The 25575-nt window shown below is 43.1% G+C and overlaps 1 protein-coding gene across 2 annotated transcripts in view; it reads right to left on the reverse strand.

Moving 5' to 3' along the window:
- The window catches only part of TNPO1 (transportin 1), a 40246-nt gene extending 39298 nt beyond the window's left edge, over nucleotides 1-948 (reverse strand). The window contains exons 1-2 of one of the 2 annotated variants that reach the window (XM_033164400.1): nucleotides 841-947; nucleotides 532-645 (exon numbers count right to left, since the gene is read on the reverse strand). In XM_033164400.1, coding sequence (XP_033020291.1) covers nucleotides 532-636 — 105 coding nt within the window. In that variant the 5' untranslated portion in view covers nucleotides 637-645; nucleotides 841-947. Of the gene's footprint in view, nucleotides 1-531; nucleotides 646-840 lie in introns of both variants that reach the window. The other variant, XM_033164401.1, reaches the window with a different exon arrangement.
- Between the last annotated feature and the right edge of the window lie 24627 nt (nucleotides 949-25575).

A 25575-nucleotide genomic window follows, 5' to 3' on the forward strand; every position in this document is an offset into this window, starting at 1 on the left:
GTCTCGTTCAGAGCCAGCCAGGTTATCCAGAGGAACCACCGGCGGAGGGCTGAGCTGAGCCCCCTGGGGGGGGGGGGGAGGAAGAGAATTCATGGCCGAAAAGGTCCTCATGCCCAGGCCCGGAGATGAGGGGAGGGGAGATCCCGGGCAAGTGACCGACACCGGAGCTCCCAAGCCTTTAAAAAGCAAAACGGGGCTCGGCGCCAAGCTCGCAACAGGTGCGAGGCCGCCAAGCCTCGCGGGGCCAGAGCAGGGTCGCCGCCTCCGCCCACAGGTTCAAAGCCCGCGCCACGGCCGGGCCTACAACGCCCCCGGCCTCCGCCAGCCGGCGACCCCGAAGGGAAGCGGCCTTCTCCGCCCGGCGGAATCTCTCCCCTCCTGCGCGGCTCCTCTGGGGCCGCCTCTGCCCTTCCCGCGGGGGGACCAGACGTTGGGCCCGGCCGGGCTCCCGCCGCTGGCGTCGGACCGGCTTCCCGGCCTTGCGGTCCCTCCTTCCCTCCCGGCGCCGCCAACCCCTCGGGAGGAGGATACTTGTTGCACGGCTCTCTGCGTGGTGGTGTCCGGGGACTGCGACTCCTTGAGCAGCTGCAGGATCTGCTGGAGCCCCTGCTCGTCGGGTTTCCACTCGTACTCCATCTTGGCGCTCTGCAAAGACAACAGGCGGCGGCCGCCGTTAGCGGCAGCGGCGGAGGAGGAGGCGACGCTAGGCCCGAGCGGGGAGGGTAGCGCGGCGGAGGAAGCGGCGGCGCTCCGGTCGGGTGGGCCCGGCCCAGTTCCCTCCCCCTCTCCCTCCCTCCCCCCCCACCACCACCCGAGCCCCGAGCCCCGAGCCCCACGGACCTGCTGCTTGCTCGCGCTCAGCCCCGGCCGCCGCTGCCGCCGCCGCCTACTGTGCGCTGCGCAGAGCCGACTGAGTCACGGAGAATTTGCAATCTGGCTCGGAGAACCCGGCCGCGCCGCATCCCCCTGGGTCCTAGAGCCGCCTCTCCCGCGCCGGGCTGCTGGCTTCTTCCCCCCGCCCTCGCGGAGAGAGAGAGGAAAGCTTCCCCCTCGGACCGCCCAGCCGAGCGCTGAGGGAGAGGAGAGGAGGCCCCGGGATGCAGCAGGCGCTCGAAGAGGCCGCCCCTGAACCCGCGTTTGTCGCTGGGAGGCCTGCAGGACATGTAGACTGACTCACCCCCTCCGACGAGGCTCTAGGGGGTGGCAGAGAGCATGGGGGGGGGTGTCTCATGTAAGCAGTCCGGGATGCAGGCGATACAGCCAAGCGAAGTCCTTTCCTGCCCAATGGAAGCAATGCCTGTTACTTTACATTTGAGAAATTCCCTACCAATTTCCCTCGTTGAGTCTCCCAACCAAAAACGTTATTGCACCGTTTTCCTAACAGCAATTCTGGTGCAGACTTAGAATCACAGAATCGTAGAGGTGGAAGGGACCCCAGAGTCATCTAGTCCAACCCCTTGCAATGCAGGAATCTCAGCTTAAAGCATCTATGACAGATGGCCGACCAACCGCTGCTTAATAACGTCAAAGGAAGGAGAGTCCACCAACTCTGTTCTACTGTCAAACTGTTTAGGCTTGTCATACTAAAAAAAAAAAAAAGCTCAACAATTTAGTCTTGAATCTCCTTCCTTGTAACTTGAAGCCATTGGTTCATGTCCTACCCTCCAGAGCAAGAGAAAACAAGTTTGCTCTATCTTCCATGTGACAGCCCTTAAGATATTTGAAGATGGCTATCATAGCTCCTGTCAATCTTATCCAGGCTAAACATACTCAGCTTCCTCAAACATTCCTCATAATGCTTGGTTTCAAGACCCTATCGATCTATGCATTTTATATACTCAGAATAAAGTCCAATTTAAGTCAGTGAACTTTACTCCCTAGTAAAGGGTTAAAGCGTGCCTGGCGTGCTCTGGTCCATGGGGTCACGAAGAGTCGGACACGACTGAACGACTGAACAACAAACAAAAGGGTTAAAGGATTGAAGCTCATGGGTAGGCAAACTAAGACCCGGGGGCCGGATCCGGCCCAATCGCCTTCTAAATCTGGCCCGTGGACAGTCCGGGATTCGGCGTGTTTTTACATGAGTAGAATGTGTCCTTTTATTTAAAATGCATCTCTGAGTTATTTGTGAGTCCTGCCTGGTGTTTTTACATGAGTAGAATGTGTGCTTTTATTTAAAATTAATCTCTGGGTTATTTGTGGGGCATAGGAATTGGTTCATTTCCCCCCCTTCAAAATATAGTCCGGCCCCCCACAAGTACAATGAAGAGCTTTCTTTTCACCAGACTATCTTCATCACCATCTTGAATGGAATACCATATTTGAACATCACTGAAGAGGATGGGGCAGGGGTAGATTCTTATGTGTAATATTGAGGAAACAGGCAGGGTTGTCTATTGCCTCAACTCTTCTTTATGTTGTCACTGGAATCCTTAATATGCAATAGACCCACATAATATCAATATTTTGTTTCAAGACAAGTGCTCTACCACCGAGCCACAACCCAATAATCACAAGCAACTGGGCAGAGATAGCAGCTCTTTACTGTTTGTTTACATGCAGGCTGTGTGTAGAGCAAAACAGTGGAAGCAATTTAGGTCCAATAATTTCAGTGGGTCTGCTTTGACCATAACTTAGTTAGATGAAACCCAAAGAGTGAAAAATATTAAATCTTTAATAAAATAAATATTATGATAAAGTAAATAAAGATAGTGATCAGTAAAAAGTATTTTCTTCAGAACCAATCTTTGGTACAGTTTAGGTTATTGTGCTATATTATGAAAACGCAAATCCTAGACTGATACACAAGGCTGGTGATAAAGTACTGCCTATAGTCTCAGTGTGGAATGTGTTACTAGAGTTGTGAAATATTCTGATGTGCTACTGATGTCTATGGAAATGTAATTTAGAAGTTACAGAAGGCGTCCTAAAGAGCGTGCAGTAAGGCAACTTACCACACAATCCTAACTAGTTATTTACTATTGATTTCCAATACTATGGTGCAACAAAGGACATTCCAAAAAAAAAAAAAAGCAGCTCAACTATGGCAACCCTATCTAAGACTAAGATGTTATCTTTAATAATGAATGACTTAACAACTAATGAGGAGATTCTGTACAAATTATTTCTGGTGATATATGCAGACTATGTACAGTACATGCATGCATTTATTTATTCTTCCAACAGGCAGCAGCCATTCCACCAGATTGCAGCAGAGGGAGAAATAGGAAGCATGGCCACTTCATTGGGCCTGCTGAACAGCCAGCTCCTTTTGCTTCCTCTTCTCCCTGAAGTATTTCCACCCCAGCTGTTTCTAAAAGAACTCTCTAATGTTAAGAACTGGTGTCTGGGTTTGCTCCCGCCACCCTGCCTTCCACTTAATGTGGTGTCTTTTAGATTGCAAGCCTGCTAGCTGGCCTCCTGGTTTGTTTGTTTTTTAATTATCTTTAACTCCTCTGGAAGCCTTTTTTTGGCTGAAATGCTTTAAATAAACATGCACATAAATTAATTCTCTAAAATTTCTATTCTACTTATTAGCCAAATGTGGGGCTTTCAAATCAGCTTACCCTCCCCCCCAATCATGTACACTCTGCAAACACAGCATCACTTGTGAATAAGGCCGCCTGTTTGTCTGAATTGTTCAGTTACATATAAGGCACAGTACCCCAACCATTCCTAGTTATTTATCTTTCTAAATATAGTACAAATTAAGATACACATAATAAACTAATCTGGCCTGTTATTTTATATATGGCATGATAAGAATAATAGAATTAGAAGGGGCCTTGAGAATTATCTCATCCAACCCCTGCAGCTGTCCCTTACATGGATCGAACCTGCAACCTTGGTGCTATCAGCACCATGAAAGAATGATAATACAAATTCTTTTTTAAAAGCTACAGGCAATACTTGATAAACTGTTAACCTCTTCATCATGTCAGCCTGAGCTGTCATAACCTACCCAGGTTCCTCAGCTTACAAGGGAAATTATGTACGTAAGTGAAGAGGTCGAGGGTGACAAAGTCCTCCTGTCAACAGAGAAACTGTGCACTTCATAAAATGCACTGAATATTGTCAACAATACAGGACTGTCAGATTTCACAATGACTAATACACTTTGAATCTTGTGCAGTAAAACATGTCAATATTCGGAAGACAACTTCATGTTTTACTTATGAACACATTTCACTTCCTAATTTATATTCCTTTCACATTGACCAGCCATTTTACTTTAATCAAATATTTGAATAACTTCATTTTAATCAACTAGATATTTCTGCCGCAGCATTGATGTGACTGAAGTATAAATTAAAGAGTGGATCCTCTGCAGTAGCACAGGCAGACGGGCAAGGCAACGCTCTGGGAGTTTATAGTCAACTTTTGATGAAGGAGTCCTAGAATCATAGAACTGTAGAGTTGGAAGTGACCATGAGGGCCATCAAGTTCAACTCCCTGCACTGAAGGTATATTTTGCCCAACGTGGGGCCCAAACCCACAACCTCGAGATTAAGAGTCTCGTGCTCTAGCGACTGAGCTAATCTCACCCCTGTCATTGGTGAGTGTCTCATCTGCCGAGGTGAGTGGATGCATTCTGTTATGGACAGGGTTGCATTCCCTAGGGTTGCATTTGGGGATGCTGCTTCAACCACCTCTGTCACTAGGAATGCAGGTTTATTCTGTGGCATGGAGCACCTTTTACCAGTTTAGGTTAGTTCTGAGAGCTGCATCCCTACCTGGTCAGAGATGGGCTAACTTCATGCTCTGCTGACCTCCAAGTAACACCACGGTAATCGGGGCCATCTTAAGCTTATCTGGCACCATGGTGCAAGGATCCCTCCGGCGCCCCCCACCCCCACGTTTCCCTCCGGGTGGGCAGCAGCTGGAGGGCGGCTCCTCTGGTGGGACGGAGGCTCTGGGTGCGGCGTGGCATGGTGGAGGTGGGTGAAGGTGGCGCTGCCAGCGGGGCTGGAGGGCGGCTCCTCCGGTAGGGAGGAGGCTCCAGGCACAGCATGGTATGGTGGAGGCGGGCGAGGGTGTTGCTGCTGGCGGGGCTGGAGGGCGGCTCCTCCAGCAGGGAGGCGGAAAAGGGCGGTGAGCTGATGCCAGGAGGTGCCACGTCCAGCCTTCGTCTCTTCCCTGGCACTCTCCAGAACCTGGCGCCATGGTGCCCCACACCACTAGCCTCTATGACTAAGACGCCCCGACTGTAATTAACTGAAAATGTTAGAATCCATATTTTGTACAGACACATTAAAAGCAAGAGACCTATTGCCATCATAGATAATAATAAGCAACTTCTACATAATCCTGTTAATAAGCATTCAGTCATAGTATTCTGTTAGCAGTAATCCTTTACAGAAGCAATTAAAATGTATCTAATAAGCCCACATACCAGTTAAGGCTGGGCCTACTGACACCGCTTGAGATGAGAATTGTTGTGGCTAAGAGCAGGATCTTTATAGCAATCACTCCTAAACGGTGAGACTTTCTGCCTGGATATGTTAGGTAATCTACACCTTACCTTGGAATTTCAGTAAGGCAATCCACCTTTGGTGGGACTCTCTAGGACAGGAAGATGAAGAAACCATAATCTGTTTTGGTCAGTTTGGATTAGTTTAGCTTATTATCAGGTTAAATATAAGAATATTGAAAACCGACTGTATCTTTGTATATGCCTGGTTATCACTACAGCAAAATTTTGGTATTTTGAGTCTCATAAAGTTTTTATTTTTAAAGTTTAGTTGTTGATTTTAAAAATTTACATTTACCTAAGTTTTAGTTTCCTTAGTTTGTTTGGTGCCTATAAATAATGTCCTTTATGACTGTTTATGAGTATGTATTCAATAAATGTTTGCCCTAAAATAAATATTCTCTGGATGCACACTGTAATGAAATGTGCTACACACACCTATGCAGAGGAGTGTGAAGTACTGAGATCCATTTCAAGAGAGGCAGCTGCACCTTGATTGCTGTCCTGTCCTGTTACCAATTTCAAGTCAGTTTCACTTTAGACTTGGTATTCTGTGCAGTGAAGGTCTCAGAGTCGGGAATGCCCCCTGACGGAACATGTTTCAGCACAATCTCAGCGTTATAATTTGCTACTGGCACATATGACAAAGCTACCCTTGTGGAAAGGGATACCCATAATGCCTTCAAAGTAGTAGTGAATCAAGAACAACAAGGACAACAAGATTATTGGGGTAAAATGGCTGCCTGAAAGAAGAATGAGTCACGGTGCTTTGTCATTTTATATAAAAAAGGAATGACTTCCCACCGGTTTGCTGCCTTGGCTCCAAGACTAAAGCAAAATGTTTCAACACTGCCTCACATTCTTTTATGTTGGCAAAGCATTCATTTTAAAACAGCCCATTTTAATCTCATTTGCAAGCTTATGGGATGAAAGCGGAATTTGGGGGAGCATAATAGGCACCACAAAACATGATCAAGAAATAAACTAATATTTTTTTTAAATAAGTCCATTATATCTCAGCAGCATATGACTGTATATACCAGCTGTAGCTTTCAGCTGTTTGTTCTTGTGAGTTCGAGCAGTTTATGGATAGGACATTATGAAAGAAATCAAATTTATTTAAGTGGGCGGTCGCTCTGCACAAATGTCATTTGAATTATTCAGTCTCATGCAGAATCTATCACTGTAAAGATGGCAGAGGTCATAACACAACACAGCTTTTGTCTATATCTGTATACATGATATACATGGAGAAACTTCTGTTTAGGTTTTGCTCAAAATTTCTAAGGTTTGGCATCCAACATCTATAAGTCTTAGTGATAAGTATTGGGATGTAAATAGATGCTAGAAAATGATATATTTGTTAGATATTATCCTTCCATCCTCACATTTTTGAGTTTAGCAGAGTACCATCCTTTTGCAGCTTAGAAAGAAAGTTTAGATAGGCTAGTTTAGTTTAGGTAATCCAGGATGCTTTAAAGCAGACTGGATTTTCCTGGTATTACCCCTTTCCTCCCCCTTAAAACAATAATAACACAAATAGTCTTGTGAATACTTCAGAATACTTGCTGAAGAGTAACAGATACAGGAGCTTTGTTCAGGCATGCTTAAAATGGTAATTCAGTTACAAAGACATACCGGTACTTAAGTCTAGCTTATATTGGTGTCCTCAGACTCAGCAAATGTTCTAACATTTCTGGCTTGGTGATGAAGAGATGAGGAAGAGACAAAAAAAGAGGATATGCTGAGGCAGGTAAGAGAATATATATAGCTATGCCCTTCCCCTGTCAGGGCACAGTGGGAGTGTCTCTCACAAAGTTCTAGCAAACCTATGGCAGAACTCAGTGAGCTTCGGCTCCTATCATGTGCCTATCTAGCAAAACATGAATTGTTGGTTTAACTTCACTTTATCCCACAATAAGGCATCTAGATCTTCAGCAGCTCTAATGATGAGACTCATAGCCCAAGTATAATGACTGGTGCACACATTTTTTATGCTACTATGGGGATGCTGCTGAAAATAGCATACTTGTGTCACATGATTTTCTTCCTGATCATTTTAGAACCATTTTTACATGGGTTGTTGCAGTCACCATTACTGAAGTTGCCTCCAGACTGTCAGTATTCTGCAGGAGGGATTCAAGTGTATACTGGAAATTTTGGTTTGTGCAATCAAAAGGGGATTAAAGCATTCTGTAACAAATTCACTTTTCATGAGAAGAGAAGACTCTCTGGAAAAAAACTCTGATGTTGGGTAAGATTGAGGGTACAAGGAGAAGGGGACGACAGAGGACGAGATGGTTGGACAATGTTATAGAAGCGACCAACATGAATTTGATGAAACTCCGGGAGGCAGTGGAAGACAGGAGTGTCTGGCGTGCTCTGGTCCATGGGGTCACAAAGAGTCGGACACGACTAATCGACTAAACAACAACAACAACAAATTCACTTTTTAAAAAAAGACTTGGTAGTTAGGAACGTGACAGGGAAATGCAATGAACGATGTGGCAGGAACATATGATTAATGGGAAGATTTATAGGCATGCAAATAACAACAAATGCTTACTTTCTTATAACATCCCCGAAAACAAATGCTGAATAAGGACCAGACATGTAAACTCTGAATGGATGTCTGGAACACTACACGGTGTTCAGTGGTCCCTGTCAGAAGTGCAGAGACTCAACATGATGGCAGCAATGTGTAAATTAATTCAAACACAGAGTAAGACAGCTCTTATATATTTTTATGTCAGTATTATACTAGTGGGTATTAAACTCACTAAGAATCCCCATGGTTATGGCTGGAACTGAAACGGAGGTGAGAGATGTCTGTGAATATAACTTTCAGAGTGATGGAAGTGATTCTGTTCTATGAGCATATGCATTTCATTTTGATTTGTGCAGCAGCAGCTTGAAATATTTCTGCAAAAAGCCAGAGCAGTATTATTATTTTTTAAAAGGTCATGCAGATGAGGACACAAGACCAGGAAAACCAGTTGCGAACTAGAATCTACTGTCCAATCAGATTTATGATTTTTATAATAAAGCTAGCTCTAGATTTGTGATCAATATAACTTTGGCAGAAGTCAAAACCCAACTTTACAGCAAAACTGTTTCTCAGGCAGTTCATATTCATGTACTTCCACTTTCAGCAGCAACTTAACCCTCTTCCTGCTTCCACCCTACTATTATTTCCAATTTAGCTTGCAAACAGGATGAATAAAAAAAGATTTTAAAAATCAGTTAATAATTGGATGTTATACAAGAGCTTTGCAATACCCAAGAACAGCACATCAGGTTCCTAAAAATTAATCCTATTCACCAAAATGTTGAGTCATGCCATGACGTCAACTTAACCCATCAGCAGCAGTTGGTACCATGCTATTTCCTACAGCTATGTATCCATCAGATTGGACAATGAAAGCTTGCGTTGTACACCTGTTTTCAGTCTTCAAGGATATATTTAGGAGAATGAATATCCAACCATAATAATAATTAGGATAAATAGAGCACGCTTTATCAACCAAAATGCAATATAATAATTAAATCCCTTCAATGAAGTTTTGTGCCCTCCAGACCACTGAGTGCACTGGATTTGCCCATGTACCGGTATTTATTCTTATAAATATAAAAAGTTTCTTGTATAGCATATCCTATAACAATGACCAACACAACAATGATTTCAGTCTTTACACAAGAAAAATCAAATAATGTTTTGGTCCTATGATCTCAAGGCACAATGTGCAAACAAGGGTGTAAAAATGGACCAGGAACTTGGGTTGATTCGTATCTGATTGACCAGAAGAGCTAGTTCTTTCACAGCACATCTACCAGTAACAACTAGTATAGGCAATATAGGTTGTGAAAACAATATAACCTAGGGGAATACCTTTGAAATAATTATTTTCAATCAAAGCCCATACTTGATTCAGTGGAACCTAGAGATAAGCAAGTGCAATAAGGACTGGACTCATTAGGATTGTAATAATTAATATATATTAGTGGCCATTCAGATCTGATAAGAAGGGAATTCTGAAGACTTGCTGTAGATTTCAATCCATGATAAAACCGCTTCACTCGCACACAAATTTTGGGAAGCTGAATCAACCCTTGTTTTCCCAGGGAAATCCACTCAAAGGATTCTTTGGGGAGCAAAGGTAGCTGCCTCTCTATCACTGATAGAAATTATTGCAACACACGGAAACACCGTTTACCTTCCCGCCGGAGTGGTACCTATTTATCTACTTGCACTTTGACGTGCTTTCGAACTGCTAGGTTGGCAGGAGCAGGGACTGAGCAATGGGAGCTCACCCTGTCGCGGGGATTCAAACCGCCGACCTTCCGATCGGCAAGCCCTAGGCTCAGTGGTTTACACCACAGTGCCACCTGCGTTCCCGCATCATCAGATTTGCAAGGCAAAATATTGATGGTGGCAGTCGCAACACTGCAGCACCGCCACTGCATTTTTGCACTTGATACGGGAATCTTATAGCCTACTTCGTAAAAAATATCGAATGACCTGTGTATGTCTTCAGCTGCCGCAGAGCATTTCTGAATACTCTTATTGATATAATATGCTCTTGCACGTATGCCAGTCTTCATCACGTGACAGCCGAGCATGGAGTGGCCACAGTTTGACACACTGCTCTGTGGACAGTTCCATGGGAATTTGCTTTGGTATATTCCGGGCAAGCAGTTTATCTTTGTAACGCTAATGGAAAGACCAGGCATGCATTTGAAGAGTAAAATCTGCCTGGGTGGGCTTTGGGAAGGAGGTGGGAGGGCTCTCGGACTCTGCCAGAGCATTGCGTCTCCCTCTCTCAGATGGGTAGAATCTTCCCCGGCTTTGGGAAGAAGGTGGGATGCTCTGATTTGGGAAAAGAAAAGGGTCCCAGAACTGCATTCCAGAGCATTCTGCCAGAAAAAAGTACTGATGAAAGCAAATGTCCCTATGCTAGCCATCCTATCAAACCACTTAATCTAATCTTACCAGGATTACAACAGTTTATTACTTCTCTGGGATTTCAGATCATAAGCATTTGTATTACATATGCTTAATTATTGTTCAAAGGATTAATTCAGGCACCCCCAAACTTGGGCCTCCAGCTGTTTTGGGACTACAATTCCCATCATCCCTGACCACTGGTCCTGTTAGCTAGGGATGATGAGAGTTGTAGTCCCAATACATCTGGAGGGCCAAGTTTGGGGGTGCCTGGATTAATTCTATGGAACCACAGAGCCTAGGGCTTGCCGATCAGAAGGTCGGCGGTTTGAATCCCTGTGATGGGGTGAGCTCCCATTGTTCGGTCCCAGCTCCTGCCCACCTAGAAGTCAAAGTGCAAGTAGATAAATAAGTACTGCTCCAGCGGGAAGGTAAACGGCGTTTCCGTGCGCTGCTCTGGTTCCCTAGAAGCGGCTTAGTCATGCTGGCCACATGACCCGGAAGCTGTCGGCAGTAAAGTGAGATGAGCGCACAACCCCAGAGTCATCCGCAACTGGACCTAACAGCCAGGGGTACCTTTATCTTTACCTTTTAAGACACTTGTTAGTAGGCTCATTATACTATGTTATATTAATGGATGCTTTCAAGGTTATAAGATGTCAGTTAGCATCCCCCCCCCCTCATTGAGGCAGTTAAAACCATACTTAAGGCAGCTTTCAAAATATTAAAAAAATCACATAACTACAAACATAACAAAAGTAGTCATAAACAATAGACAAAGCATCAAAAGTATGCAACTAAATAAACAATAGGCAGCCCAAAATTCTGGTGGGCCTCAACTTGGTTAAGAGTTGGGGCTGAAATGTCCAGCCTAGACAATCTCACAGCAAGGGTGTCTATGTGGACTCTTAATCTTCAATCCCTTTGCCACCAGCACTCTCCTCTGCAGAACTTGTTTGCCATGTATGAGCCAACCTGAGTGATGCTAAGCAAGATATTGCATGAACACAAAGGAACCCACAAAAAACAACGCTGCTCAGAAAGTAGCATTTAAGTCTCCCAGGATGTTCTGATTCAACAACAAAAAATGTTTCAAAGGGAAACTCCAAATACAGTTGTCAAATCCACTGGCAACCTTGGCACTTTGGAATTTTGTCTCAATGTATCATGAAAATTCCTTGCTCACTATAAAAAAAAAAATTATCCCTTTTGAGGAGTTCATTTACTAGCAGGAGCTAGTTAGGAGTGGATTATACCCCTACTGAGTGGATATTACTCATTTGACAATTTTGGATTCATTTATGTTATGCAGAGCATTTCTGAGGTGTTTTTTATAACATTTTTGTGTTCCCCCCCCCAAGGTACAGAAGATACATTTTGAGGGGGGAAATTGTTGCAGCAGTAAACAACAATTAACTTGTTCTGATAAAACAACAGACTTTTGTCATGCTATATAATAAAGTTTCATTTGATTATGTACTCTAAAAGATGATGCCATATTTTCCGATGAGTGTTGGGTGGATTCCTGCCATAGTATGAAAATATATGTATTCAATAAACATTTGCCATATGTTATAAAAGGAATAGGGATTATGTTTGCCCTTTGCTGATGCAGAGTGTTTGTGACTCACCTACAGTCTCTTGCATTGCAAAGAAGCAATGGATTTGAAGTTCTTTGCTTGAAATACATTTTCACATCTTTCTAAATGGAGTTACTTCAGCAGAATGTGGGAGAACTGACGAGAGGGTCTTAATAGCCCCTTTTGAAATTAAAATATTTGAAAAGCACTCCACATATGTTGGAAAAGCTTATAAAGATTTATACTACCTATAGTCAGGCATGCGCTAGGTGGTATTTTATGAGAAGGAAATTATTTTAGTTATCCATTGCTGCACTTAATTTCAAGCAGTCAAGCTGTGCAGCAAAAAAAAAATTGGGGGGAATTGTTACTTTCAAATTTCATATTCATATTTGCAAATAATTCCTAATACAGTGAGAAAGCAAGTCTTCATAGATTACTATGAGATGCTCCATGTCATGGAACGGGACATGGATCTTTGCCTAGACACCAGGGCAATCTAGTGCAATTTTGTCCTGCATACTTCCTTCATGGAATCATTTATACAGCTAGCCTTCATTACAGGACCACAGCTCCCTGCCTCTGGGAATGTCTGCAGTTACTGCAAGCAGCCCATAAAAGAAACGTTGCTATACCGCTATGTTTTCCCCCAGACTGCTGCAGAGCTAGGGGGCAAGCATTGCACACTCCTTCCCTCCTAACAAAGGACATCATAATTAAATCTAAAAGTGACATCTTTGGCTTAATAGAATATTTGGCAATGTTTGGTCACTGTGTCTTTTGAAAATATTTGACAGTACCAGATACTGAAACTAGCTTTTCCCCAAGATAAATGTCCAATTTGCTCAAAAGATGAGATGGTACTGATTATCCATTTATATACACAAACATACGCCCGTCTTTCATACAGATCATAGAATCATAGAATTGTAGATTTGGAAGGGACCACAAGGGTCATCTAGTTTCACCCCAACATGAGGTCCAAACCCATGATCCTGAGATTGAAAGTCTCGTGCTCTACCAACTGAGCTAGCCCAAGGTATGCATAGTTGTAAACATGAAGGCATAGGAGCCAACTTCTAAGGGCTGAGGTCCCTTTGTCCCCCCATAAAATATTTGAGGGAGCTGCACCCCATTTGATGGGCATTACAATTCAGATGGTGCATGTGCACCATGTCTTGTGATCGATTAGGTGGGGCGGGGGCTTACCTGCCCCTGCCCAATATTTTATTCAAGTCGGCACCCCCACATGAAGCACAGTCTTTTCAGAAACAAAAACATTTCAAAATGTTCCCCAAAAATATGTAGGAGAGAAAGGACCAAGTCTCGATTCTATATTTGGTTCTTTCCCCACATCATTTTTAAGAATATAAAAGAGTAATCTTCTGAACGACTGGTTTCTGACAGCCACAGAAGGATCTCATAATTGAGTGCCCCAGGGAACATTTGCAATATCACATTTCCAAACACTGCAGGAACTTTAAAGTGTGTGCCATGAAAAGTGTTTTCAGTCCCTGTGGGGCACTGGGAGTGAAAGGGTTACTACCAAATCTGTCTATAAAAAATTCCACACTAAATCAAACTATCCAGGAATGTAACAGTTGCTGCCTTGCTCCGTCGGTATCAGCGCTATTTCCTAATGCAGCTCACTGCCTCCGAACCACCACAAGGGAGACATTCCAAGAGTTCTGTGTTCAAGCGTCTCTTGGCCGACATCCATAATTTAGCTGGCATGAACTCAGTAATAAATTCTGTGAATATGTATGCTGGTGGTGCCATGAAATGATCTCTCTTATGCTATCCACAACCACATTCAAAGCATGACAGAGGGAACATGCAACGTCGTAGTGCTCAGTTCTGAACCTTTATTTTAAACTCAATTTAAAAGGCAATGAGATGTGTATTATGATCATCACTCCGATCGTTGTGAAAATTCCTTTTTTTTAGACATGCAGTTCAGGGTGTATATTTTATTGAGTCTTGCACAACACCATCTACACCGATGGTTCTGTCTCATTGATAGCTTAGATTTATTTCTGCCTATTGTATTATAAAGTAACTTATAAGCTGTTGATAGAATCTGGAATCTGGAGAGCTCCTAGCAGAGCCCTTGCCGCAGCCACCAATCACCTGCCCAGTAGCCGCTGCCAATCTCCTGCTTGCTGCTGCCATTAATCACACGTCTCCCCTCTGCATTCACTATCTGTGCACCCAATTTTTGCCTTTTTTTAAAGCAAAAAGCATTGTCTTATACACTGAAAAATGTGGGGGGTTTTATGTGGTTTCCTTGTCCAGTGTTCTGGTTTGTGCAAATCTGAGGGATCAATGGGAAAATCAAGAGTGTGCTAGAAATTGTTATGAGCATGGCTAGAAAAGAAATTTAAGCACCGAGAGAGTAGTGGGTATAGAAAGGGGAGCAAAAAGTGACAGGAGCCATCTACCCCCAAACGCCTAAACAAATAATCTAGAACACTGAGTTTGGAGCCCAATTGGATACCTCCCATGTCTAGTTTAGGATATTAGGCCCAAGCAGGAGGCAGGGCTAGAAGCACAATGAGAAAGTAGCTAAAGGAGAGAAGGCCTGGAGTACATACTTTTTAAAATAAAACTATTTCTTATTCAACTTGTCTTACCTCACCACTAAACATTACTGCATTGGCATCGATATCGAAAGAGACACAGAGTTGCTCTCTGAGAGAATCCAAAACTGTGACTTTGGTGCCTCACCTAGAAATCTGATCGGAAACAGGATCTGTTGGAACCGTCCATCTCAAGCTCAGCCTGTGCATATATGTAAATACACATTGTATCACAGATATAATTGCCATTAGTCTTCAGTGACCTTCATTCCAAGGTATGGGACCCTCAAAATCTCTCACCACTCAGAGACAGATGCATGCAACAATATTTTGCTAAACCCTGAAACCTGCCCTTGTCCAGAATAAATAAGTTTTTGTTATATTCAATTGGAAGCCACAGAAATGTCACTGATATAGTAACATAAATAGCATTGTCTGAATCTCTTTGAAATCCCTGAGTACAAAAACCACATATTTTTAGATAAAAGAACCTCTGAGCATATCCTTGGTGAAGGTGACCTTGAAAGCCTTGTATTTGATATGCAAAATGTCTATGCAGTGAATTTTTCTTCTTCTCTTAACAGCCTTGATCATACCTATAGTTTCTAGAATGAATTTGCTTCTCCTGCTTTAAGTATCCGCATATCATCCTCTGGGTAGGGCAATATATTTTATTCCTGTTGGCAGAAACATACATGATACAAACTACAGTACAAAGATAAACTGTCCAAGCCCCCAAAAATGAAAAAAGCACACACATCACTTTTAACAGGGAACTTGAGAGATGTAAAAATATAGCCATTCATTTTCAAAAAATGAAACAAAAAGCCACACAATTTTTATTCCCAAGGACTGCACTTTTTTGAAAACCTTTTTTGCTATACCTGGACGGGAGAGGCAGACAGTGTTTTGGGTATGAGGCCCTGAAATTTCTGCTCACAATTTCTGCCACCTTTGAGCTTAGGCTCGCTAGTTTTGTTATCCTTGAAGTATCACTTGTGTCCATGCAAGAGATTGTCTGAATAACAGCCTTTTGAAAATTAGCTCCCATAATTATGGCTTGCTAGGATATTCACAGCAACTTTCGAAGATGTGGTGTAGCAATGTGACATTCATTTCAAGCAGAAGGAATTTCCCACTTGAAAGATGGTACAAGCAGATTCAGGCAGGATGCCCGTGCATAGCAGTCATTTGTTGATACTATGGATGTTAGATGAATCTGGCTCACCATCTAATTATCAGTTATAATTTCATGAGGGCTGTGCAAAACGAGGAGATCGTCATCTCTCTATGCTTTCTTTGGTGGATTGACAGCTTGCTTAATTTGTGCTAATGGGCAATTGATGTTCTAAAGCCTGGCATGCTGGTCACATCTACCCGTGAGGTGGAGGAAACCAATGTTCTGCCTGTATGCTGTGTAGGTGGCAGGACATTGATCGATTCAAGCATGGCCCCTGAAGGATAGTGTGTGTGTGCTGGTATGAATGATATTGAGTTGGCTCAATTCTTGTAAATCTTATTGGATTACAAGTGGGTAGAGGTGGGGGGAACATTTTCTAGCTTGATGGTCGCATTCCCTTTTGGACAAGCTTCTGGAAGCCTCATGCTGATGGTGGTTGGGCCACAAGCAAAAAGTGGGTGAGAAGGGAAGTGGCTTTTACCTACTTAAAGGTAAAGGTAAAAGGACCCCTGACCATTAGGTCCCGTGGTGTCCGACTCTGGGGTTGCGGCGCTCATCTCACGTTACTGGCCGAGGGCGCCGGCATACAGCTTCCGGGTCATGTGGCCAGCATGACAAAGCTGCTTCTGGCAAACCAGAGCAACACACGGAAACGGCGTTTACCTTCCCGCCGGAGCGGTACCTATTTATCTACTTGCATTTTGACGTGTTTTCGAACTGCTAGGTGGGCAGGAGCTGGGACCGAGCAATGGGAGCTCACCCCATCGCGGGGATTCGAACGGCCGACCTTCTGATCAGCAAGCCCTAGGCTCTGTGGTTTAACCCACAGCGCCACCCGCATTACCTTCTTAGAGCAGGTTATATTCCAGCTATGCAAAATCAGGGGTTTCTACACATACACACAGAGACCTCTCAATTCAAGCAAGCAACAGACTACCCAATCTACCCTAGCAAAAGCCCTTGAAGAGGGCATTGAGTGGGTTCGTGGGTGTGGCCTGTGAAGAGAGGGTGTGGCCTAGGGAGGAGGTGAGACCTGAAAAGAGACTGAAAGTAACAGAGAGATGTGGAGAGTCACTTCTGAGCTTCCAGTCAGAAGTTGCATCCTTCTGGTCTAAAATATATTATTCTTCCTTTGAGCCAGAGACACTCAAAAAGAGAGAGACATTGTACAAGTGGTTTATACGCTAATGCTAAAAGCCTCCAAGCTAAGAGAGGGGAAATGGAGTGCCCAGTCTTAGAGGATGGGATGGCCAGGAATTTCCCACTTAAAATATGGTACAAGCAGATTCCTATCCAGGAACAGCAGTAGATGGCGAACGTGCCATAGTTGGGGGGAAAGGAACCAATGAAACCACTTGCATTTCCAGCAACAAGGGGGAATCCAGAGTACCCCTAGATTAAAAAATGCAGCCTCAGCCAAAACAAGCTGCTTACCAAATTCATGGTAACCACCCATTCACAAGACCTCCATCTTTTGGGGATTCAGCCTCACTTCATTGGCCCTTATCCAGATCGGACAGAAAGCCAAAATGGATGCAATGACAATTTTTTCAGAAATTTTAAAAGTTATCCATTGATTTTATTTCTTGAAAACCCCAGTTTAAGTTGTGTTTTTTTTTAAAAGTTAGACTCTTGAAACTTTGTTATTTATCTGCTCTGTTGTCTATTAATAATAGGCTGAGTGAGATGGCATAACGATCCTCCTCCTGATAAGTGTAGCTTCTTCCTGCTGCATGGATCATGCAAATTAGAGTAATAATACCGTTGCAAGAGGAATTTCTGTGTAGGCAGGCAATGTCCTTCAAGAAGTATACTAGACAAACAAGTACACTTGGGAGAAACAGCCGGGGGGGGGGGGAGGAGAATCTCCCAAAATAGAACCTGCTATTTTGTTATTGTTCTCCAGTGCTTTGCACTAACCCAGGGACAGAAAACTTTTCTCAGGCTGAGGGCCACATTCCGTTTCCAGAAAACTTCCATGAGCTAGTGAGTAGAACCAATGGCCAAAGTGGCCAGAACAACCACCATAAATGTCACCTTCTCCCCCCACTCTCACACAAACCTCGCTCCACCATGCAGGCAAACAGGAATCACTGTCAGAGTTCATGTAGGTGAAATATAAATTAAAATGTTTTAAGTAAATAGTATTGGATGAATTGTTAATAATTAAGTAAATAATAATGGATGATTTCTTAATGTATGAAACTGCCAATGAAGATTGGAAATGAAATTCAGAAGGAAGGTTCAGGGGAAGCCACCCTAAGATGATAGTGGGAAAATGTTAAGATCGTATAAGATCCATTTGTATATTATCTGTTTTTGTATTTGTTTTGTTTGTCTTTCTTATAGAATGAATAAAAATATTTTTTTTAAAAAAGGAATCATTGTCAGAGTTCAAGGCCAGGCAAAATCTCTTAAGAAGGCTGAAAGCAGAGCTGGTGAGAGGTGAGGCTGAGGAGGCAGGGGTATAACCAGGGGGAGCCCTGAAGGCCCAACAGAGAGGCATGATGGGTCTAAGATTGCCCACCCCTGCACAAATCCAAAACTCCATGGAGCTCTGATGTGTATGGGAAGTTCTGCACAAGGTGGAGCTGCCCTATACATTTCAGTGCTGGATAAAGCCCTCTGTCCAGTACACAGATAATGCAAGCAGCAAACTTCTCCCCGTCCACAAAGCTGAAGTAAAAACAATGCACTGAACTCTGTGCCTTCTAGTCCTGCGTGCACCAGACCCACTGGGCAGGGGCTTTTATCAGGGCTGTGTGTACTTGCAACTGCATAAACCAGAACTTTGTACTCTCCCGGCAAACCATTTCAAAAAACAACAACCCAGTACAAGTTTAAGTGATGCATGGTAAGTAAAAGCACCTCTCCTTGTTTATCTTTGCACAAATTATCCTGCTTCTGATCCATCATGGGAGAGAGGCCAGGTTACATACCTGGGGTGTGATCTTGGGGTCTCAGATTTCAGAGGCGCCTTGTGTGATGCCAAACTTCAGAGCCCCTTTGACTCTCGCACTCCATTCTAAATCATAGCTGTGGCGCCCCTGGTAACACCCCAGAGGTTCTGCATCCAGTGCACCCAAACCAGTCGCACCCCCTTAAATCTGCCTCTGCACACTTCCGGCCACCGGAGCTTAAGACTACCTTTTAATTAGAAGAGCAATAAATCTGCTTTTAACATCAAATTAAAATATCAAGGACTTGTGCGCCTCATTACTTGCATGGAGTTGCAGAATGGCTTGCCTTTGGTTGATTGTATTTCCATGCCCAAGTGTGTCTTATTTCAGTTCTCACCTCTTATAAGGCAGTTAAAAATATGTATGACATGAATCTGGAGTGGTGCTTCACAGGCACTCTCATAAGCAGTTCAGGAACATAAAAAGCTGCCATATAGAGACTATTTGCCCATCCTGATCAGCTTCTCCCCAATCTGGTGCCCTCCAAATGTTTTGGGCTACAATTCCCACCACCCCTGACCATTGGCTGTGCTGGTGGGGGCTGATGGGAGTCAGAGTCCAAAACACCTTGAGGGCATTGACTTTGCGAAAGCTGATCTACCCTAATATTGTCTACTACGCCGACTGACAGCAACTGCCCTGCATCTCTGGCAGAGACAAATGCTCACTCACCTGCTTGACGGAGGGAGGCTGCAGCAGCAGTGGGGCTAGTGGGACTGATCTGCACCATATGCCACATGGAGGGCAACTTTCCTAATCCCCCTCCTGCAAGTGCATCTTCAACTTCCATGTTACTTAATCCTTTAAGCTGGAGATGTCAGGGGTTGCTGAACCTGGGTCCTTCTGCATGCAAGGTCAATGCTCCATCATCATCATCATCATCCATAGCTGTCAACTTTCCCTTTTTTTGCGGGAAATTCCCTTATTCCAGCGCCGTTTCCCATTGCAAAAAGTTGACTGCTATGGCCGTTTCCCAATGCAAAAAAAGGAAGGTTGACAGTTCTGTCATCATCATCATCATCATCATCAAGCACTGAGCTATCATCCCTCCCCTAAAGCATCCAGATATTGTTGTGCTGGATTAGCCTGCTGTTCAATTCAGGGAAGAGCAGTGATTTCATCTTGCAGATACAATGGGGGCAGGGCCATGGCTCAGTGGTGGAGCATCTGCCTTCCTTGCAAGCAGAAGGACCCAGGCTCAGTTCTCAGCATCTTCAGGTAGGGCTGGAAAAAGACTCTCCTCTCTGTAGCTCTGGAGAGAGCTACTGCTAGTCATTGTAGACAATACTGAGCTAAAATGAACAATAATCAGACTCAGTGTAAAGCAGATGTCTATATTCCAGCCTCCATTATGACAATTGCTTTATGCATCTGCAGCCTTTTATTTATTTCAATAATTTATATATGGCTTAATTGCTATAACATCTAAGTGTTATGTATGCTGAAAGTGATCTACAACATTATGGAGATTCCCCAGCAGAACATAGTATATTTGCACTACTTCTGTATCTCATCTTAGTTCTGATGATAATCAGGAGAAACTATTGTTGTTTATCAAAAAAAAAACAATCAAATGTTGTTTATTAAAACACCTTCCAAAACATTACATACATAGATTTATATCTATTTTCGTAGGAGACTATTTCTACCAGAAGCCGAAGCATTGCACTTTCAAAAGCTTTCAGCAGAATGCATTATGCTAAACATACCGGTAAGTGTTTTAGCTTTTAGACTTTTCAACACCCACACAGTAAAATTATCTTTTAAAAAAAGGAAGGGGGAAAATGCACACCAGTATCTTATCCAAGGCATATGTGGTGCCGAAACTAAATCATACAGCCTTAATTGAAGTCAATATCTAGGGCACACTGTTTTTCCTCCTATTAACAATAACATTAAATGACAACCTAAATAGCACAATAAGCTCTGGTGAATTAGTTTTGATTTACTAGTCAGTAAATTAGTACTCCCCCATATATACATTAAAAAAGAGGAACATAGGAAGCCATTGTGTATGAAGTCAGATTATTGGTTCATCTAGTTCAGTGTTTTTCAACCTTTTTTGGGCAAAGGCACACTTGTTTCATGAAAAAAATCACGAGGCACACCACCATTAGAAAATGTTAAAAAAATTTACTCTGTGCCTATATTGACTATATATAAAGTAATTTTCCCACAGCACACCAGGCAACATCTCGCGGCACACTAGTGTGCCACGGAACAGTGGTTGAAAAACACTGATCTAGTTCAGTGTTGTCTACAATTACTGGTGTTGCCAGCGTGGTGCCCACACAGCCATCCCTGTAAAGTGTGTACAGACTGTAGGGTCCCCTCCCCCTCCCTGCCAAAATTAGGCTTGAAACGAGCATTCTACTGTAGATAATAGACTACATTGCAATGTGGTGTGGTGCCCATGACAGTTTCTCTGGCTCACAAATACATCCACAGTCCCCTTAAGTTTGGAGACCCACACCAAAAGTTATGGTGTTTGCTGCCACAAGATATGATGGTGGCTTAGGCCAGCACCAGACAAGTACAGTGGTGCCTCTGGTTACGTACTTAATTCATTCCGGAGGTCTGTTCTTAACCTGAAACTGTTCTTAACCTGAAGCACCACTTTAGCTAATGGGACCTCCCGCTGCTGCTGTGCCGCCAGAGCACGATTTCTTTTCTTATCCTGAAGCAAAGTTCTTAATCTGAATCGTTATTTCTGGGTTAGCGGAGTATGTAACCTGAAGCGTATGTAACCCGAGGTACCACTGTATGTTTCAGTGAAAGCCCAGCCCCAGAACCCAACCTAAGCCTCAATGACCTTACAAATTATAGGCAGATGAAGAGTTATGGATTCAAAGAAGGCCAGAATGAGAAAAAGCAATGGCCTGCCTGAAACCCAACTATTTGTATACATTTTGACCATACATAAAGTCTGCCACAGAAACCTTCTCTCTTCTTTCTCTCATGCCTTCTTGATTAGTAAAAATAAAGCATTACAGGCAGTGCTATTTTTCTAGAAAAAGAGGTGCTGGAACTCACCATGAATGCCTCCCTTGGTCTCTTATAGTGGCAATGGAGCTCACCTGAGAGGTGCCAGATCTGAGTCCTGGTGAGTTCCTGCTGAAAAGAAGCCTTGATTATAGGACGAAGTGCTACAAAATGGCTGGCAACAGTTCTTCATAATGCTCCTCTTAATAAATTCTGCTACCCTAAGCCCTATTGTGTAAGAAACCACCACTTGAAAGAATTTTTTAAATAGATTTTTTAATTAGTTGACCTTGGATAGATTTGCACACTATGCTTGGAGACATGGATCACCTCCAAATTGCCATTATTTTGCAAGCACATTTTAAAAAAGCAGGCGTGTATCCTGTGGCATGAGAAGGAATGCACCATACTGTTCCCTAATTTATACTTGCTCAGTGAAAGTCCTGCCCCAGGACCCAACCTGAGCACTCACAGCCCCTTAACAGATTTTTGGCATTGGCCTCAATGACCCTACAAATTACAGGAAGATCAACTGTTAGGATTCCAGGCAGGCCACTATGAGAAGCAAAAAAATCACATCCAGGCGAAGACAATTAAAGCATTTAGGAACTCTCCCACTTATTGTGCCCTGTAAATTGCTTTTGTGTCTCTGAAAGCATTCTAAGCACTAGAAGGTCTGAAGACTCTAAAGGAGCTAACAATGAATTATATTGCTAAGGAGAAAAATGAGTCACATATTCCTTTTGTGAAGCTTTACTATCCTGCAAACTAAGAAAGAGCTTGGAACAGAACAAGACTGAATGCATTTAGAATAACAAAAAGAGACAGAACTTCTTTAAACATTTATATGCTCTCCTTTTTCTTTTTTTGACAGAGTGGGGAGGGGGGAGAGAATCCCCCAAAGCAGCTAACAATAATTAAGTGGTAGAACAAAAGACTAATAAAATGAGCAAAGCAACCTACATCAACTCCCCCAAGCAATTTCATGAAACATGTGCCAAGGTGGTGCGCACGTTCACCTCAAGTGTCAAAAGCCAGAGTGCAGTGGTTCATCTCCAGCATTTGCTGGAAGCTGTATAATGAAGGTGCCAGACACAACTCTGAGGAGAAGTAGTTCCACAACTTAGGGGCTGCTGCCAAGAATGGTGTCACCTGGGCCACCACTTCCTGAACCTCTGAACAATTGATCACCTTCCCCTTAACCTGAAATTCTCCAGTACTTGTCCCTCTTTCCTCCGTCTTCTTGCGAACTGCTTTTGTTTGCTAAACTGAAGCACATACATACTTTTCATCCAGATGGACCCCAAAGGACATTGCAATCACAAACAATCTGTAAACAGGAAACACATGTCCTCTAATTCACATTCCTTTTACAATTCAGACTTATTAACGACGGGTAAGTGCAAGAAAATAGTTTGACATTGTGATGTATGCACATGCTGTATGTGTCTTTTAAGATCTGGTTTATTATTGACGTCACTATCTGTTTTTCTATTTGTTGGGGAAAGCTTTTCTGATTTATTTATTTAACAATATTTATATACCACTTGATTGTAAAAACAGCAACAACCCCCAATTGAGTTTACAACAACAACAACAACAAAAAAATGAAATATTAATATTGCCAGTGAGAACAGTTCAAATAGGTATTAAAATATTAAGAAGATGATCAAAATCAACACTAGCTACAAAGAAACAAAACACATGCTGCTGCTGCCCAAATAGAAATGTTTTAAGCAGGTGCTGAAAAGAGTTCAGTGAAGTTGCCTGCCTGGTATGAATAGGGAGCTCCAAAGTTTAGTGCTGCCATGCAAAAAGATCAATTTCTTTTAAGTGTGGAATGAGTATTATGTGGCAACTATAACAGTGCCAATTCCACAGATCAAAGCAGTTGAGTGGGTACATATGGGGTAAGACTTAGTTTAGATCCAAACACATCTTGGCACATGGTAGCAGCTTTCTAACTGACCTTGCAGTCAGAAATACAAAAACTAGCAGGTAAAGCTTTACTTGGCATTGAGATATATAGCAACAAGGAAAACCTCATCCGTTTAAACAATGAATTCTAGGCAAGCAAGGGTTGAATGCGCAGGAAAGAGTCAATAAAAAATTTGGCGGCCCAAGGGAAGATGTAGCAAAGGGATTTGAAATCTGTGATTCTCCAGATGTCGTTGGACTCCAACTCCCACCATCCCTTGCAGTTAGCCATGCTAGCTGGGGCTAATGCGAGTTGGAGTCCAACAACATTTGGAGGGCTACAGCTTCCCTAATCATGTAGGAGCAGATTATGGAATCTCAGGCAGCTAAAGTTTCCACACACTGTTCATACTGGAGAAGTTCCTAAAAGTGCATGGCATGCTGTTAGAGCCTGTGCATCACCTGACTTATGACAGCAGATTATCTGCTAGTTTCTCGACACAAGTGACTGCCGTTCCTTCCTCTTGCTAGCTGCTCTGGAGGTGTGCGGTGCAAAGAGCCACAGCATCTTCCTTCTGGTATCAGCGGGTCTGCTATAAGTTAAACTTAGTTATATGAATTCAACTCTGTTCATTTCAATGCAAAGGCAACATAATGATAAGAAAAAGTTAATCGGCTACACATTGCTTGTGGGCTGAAAACAACAGCAGTGAATACTGGCAGTTTTCACTGGATTGATTTCCATCCCAGACAGGGGATGAAAAGGCAAATGCCAGCAATTTCAGTTCCCATTTCTGTCAGGGTTCTCCAACATGCTTAGTGGAGAGGTTGACAGAGAGTGGCTTAGCTAAGGAAGATAGGAGATTTGGGCCAAGGCTATTGCCCGACTTGAAGCTGTCTTCCCTCCCTCCCAATAGTAAAGTGCAGTTTCTCCCTTTTAGAATTATCTTCTCGGGAGTTGCCTTTCCAGCCGTACTTTATTTTAGTAGCTGCGGGTCAAGGTTGGTATTGGAAGGTCAGCAAAAGCTCTGGAAATCGAACAATGGGATCCAATGGAATCTGGCCTGGATTCAGTCCAACTAGGTCATATGAGAAGCAGTATACGAGAATCCCACAGAGGTAGTATTTCACTGAGGAGGACTCAGTGTTTGCTGATCTTGTAATCCTCTATCTGTTGTTGTCAGGTGTCGCATTGACACAGCAGCATTATGGCATTCCTTATTTCTCCTGGGTACAATTTCCCCACCGTGTGCTTGCACAACAAGTATCATCTGTCCCTGTGACGGTATAAGATGTGCAACATACGTAGGGTGTACTCAATCACTTTTGCACAACCCTGTGTAACCTTAAAAACAACCAAGTTTTTTTTGGGGGGGGGGGATAAAGGTTAAAACATGAATGCAAAAGAACTAACTCAATCAGCCTGGCATTTGAAACTCATTTTTTTTCTGCCTGGTATTACCAAAGTGTTATACACTAGAGTGGATTGTGACTACTTTTGACAGGTGCGCCTATTCTGGATAGTATGTACATTGGACATGCTTCAGGCAGGAGCCAAAGCAGACATGCCCAAGGGTTTAATAACTGTCACAGCTCATTGAAATGAGATTCAGTAAGGAGCCAGGACATCCAATCTCAGTCCATGAAAGCTAAATGTAACTTTGAAACCTGATGCAGCTCCATTAGTATATAATTCCCAACACTGGAACCATTCCAGATCACTACCCTGGCTAAGCTGCTGTAAGGGCCATTAATCTCTGGAGCCAAAAGTGCAGAGAAATGAAATTAATTTTTTATTTGTTTCCAGAAATACTATTCCAGAGTAATTTCGATGTTTTATTTCACGTTTGAAGTCAAATCTACTGCTAATTGTTTTTTTTTAAAACCCACAGTTAATCTGTATGGCATTCAGAAGTTCTTAGGGATCACTTCAAGTGTAAACTTCGTTTATGAAAACTCAGACGT

Source organism: Lacerta agilis, chromosome 11, assembly GCF_009819535.1.
Source record: "Lacerta agilis isolate rLacAgi1 chromosome 11, rLacAgi1.pri, whole genome shotgun sequence".
NCBI lineage: Eukaryota > Metazoa > Chordata > Lepidosauria > Squamata > Lacertidae > Lacerta > Lacerta agilis.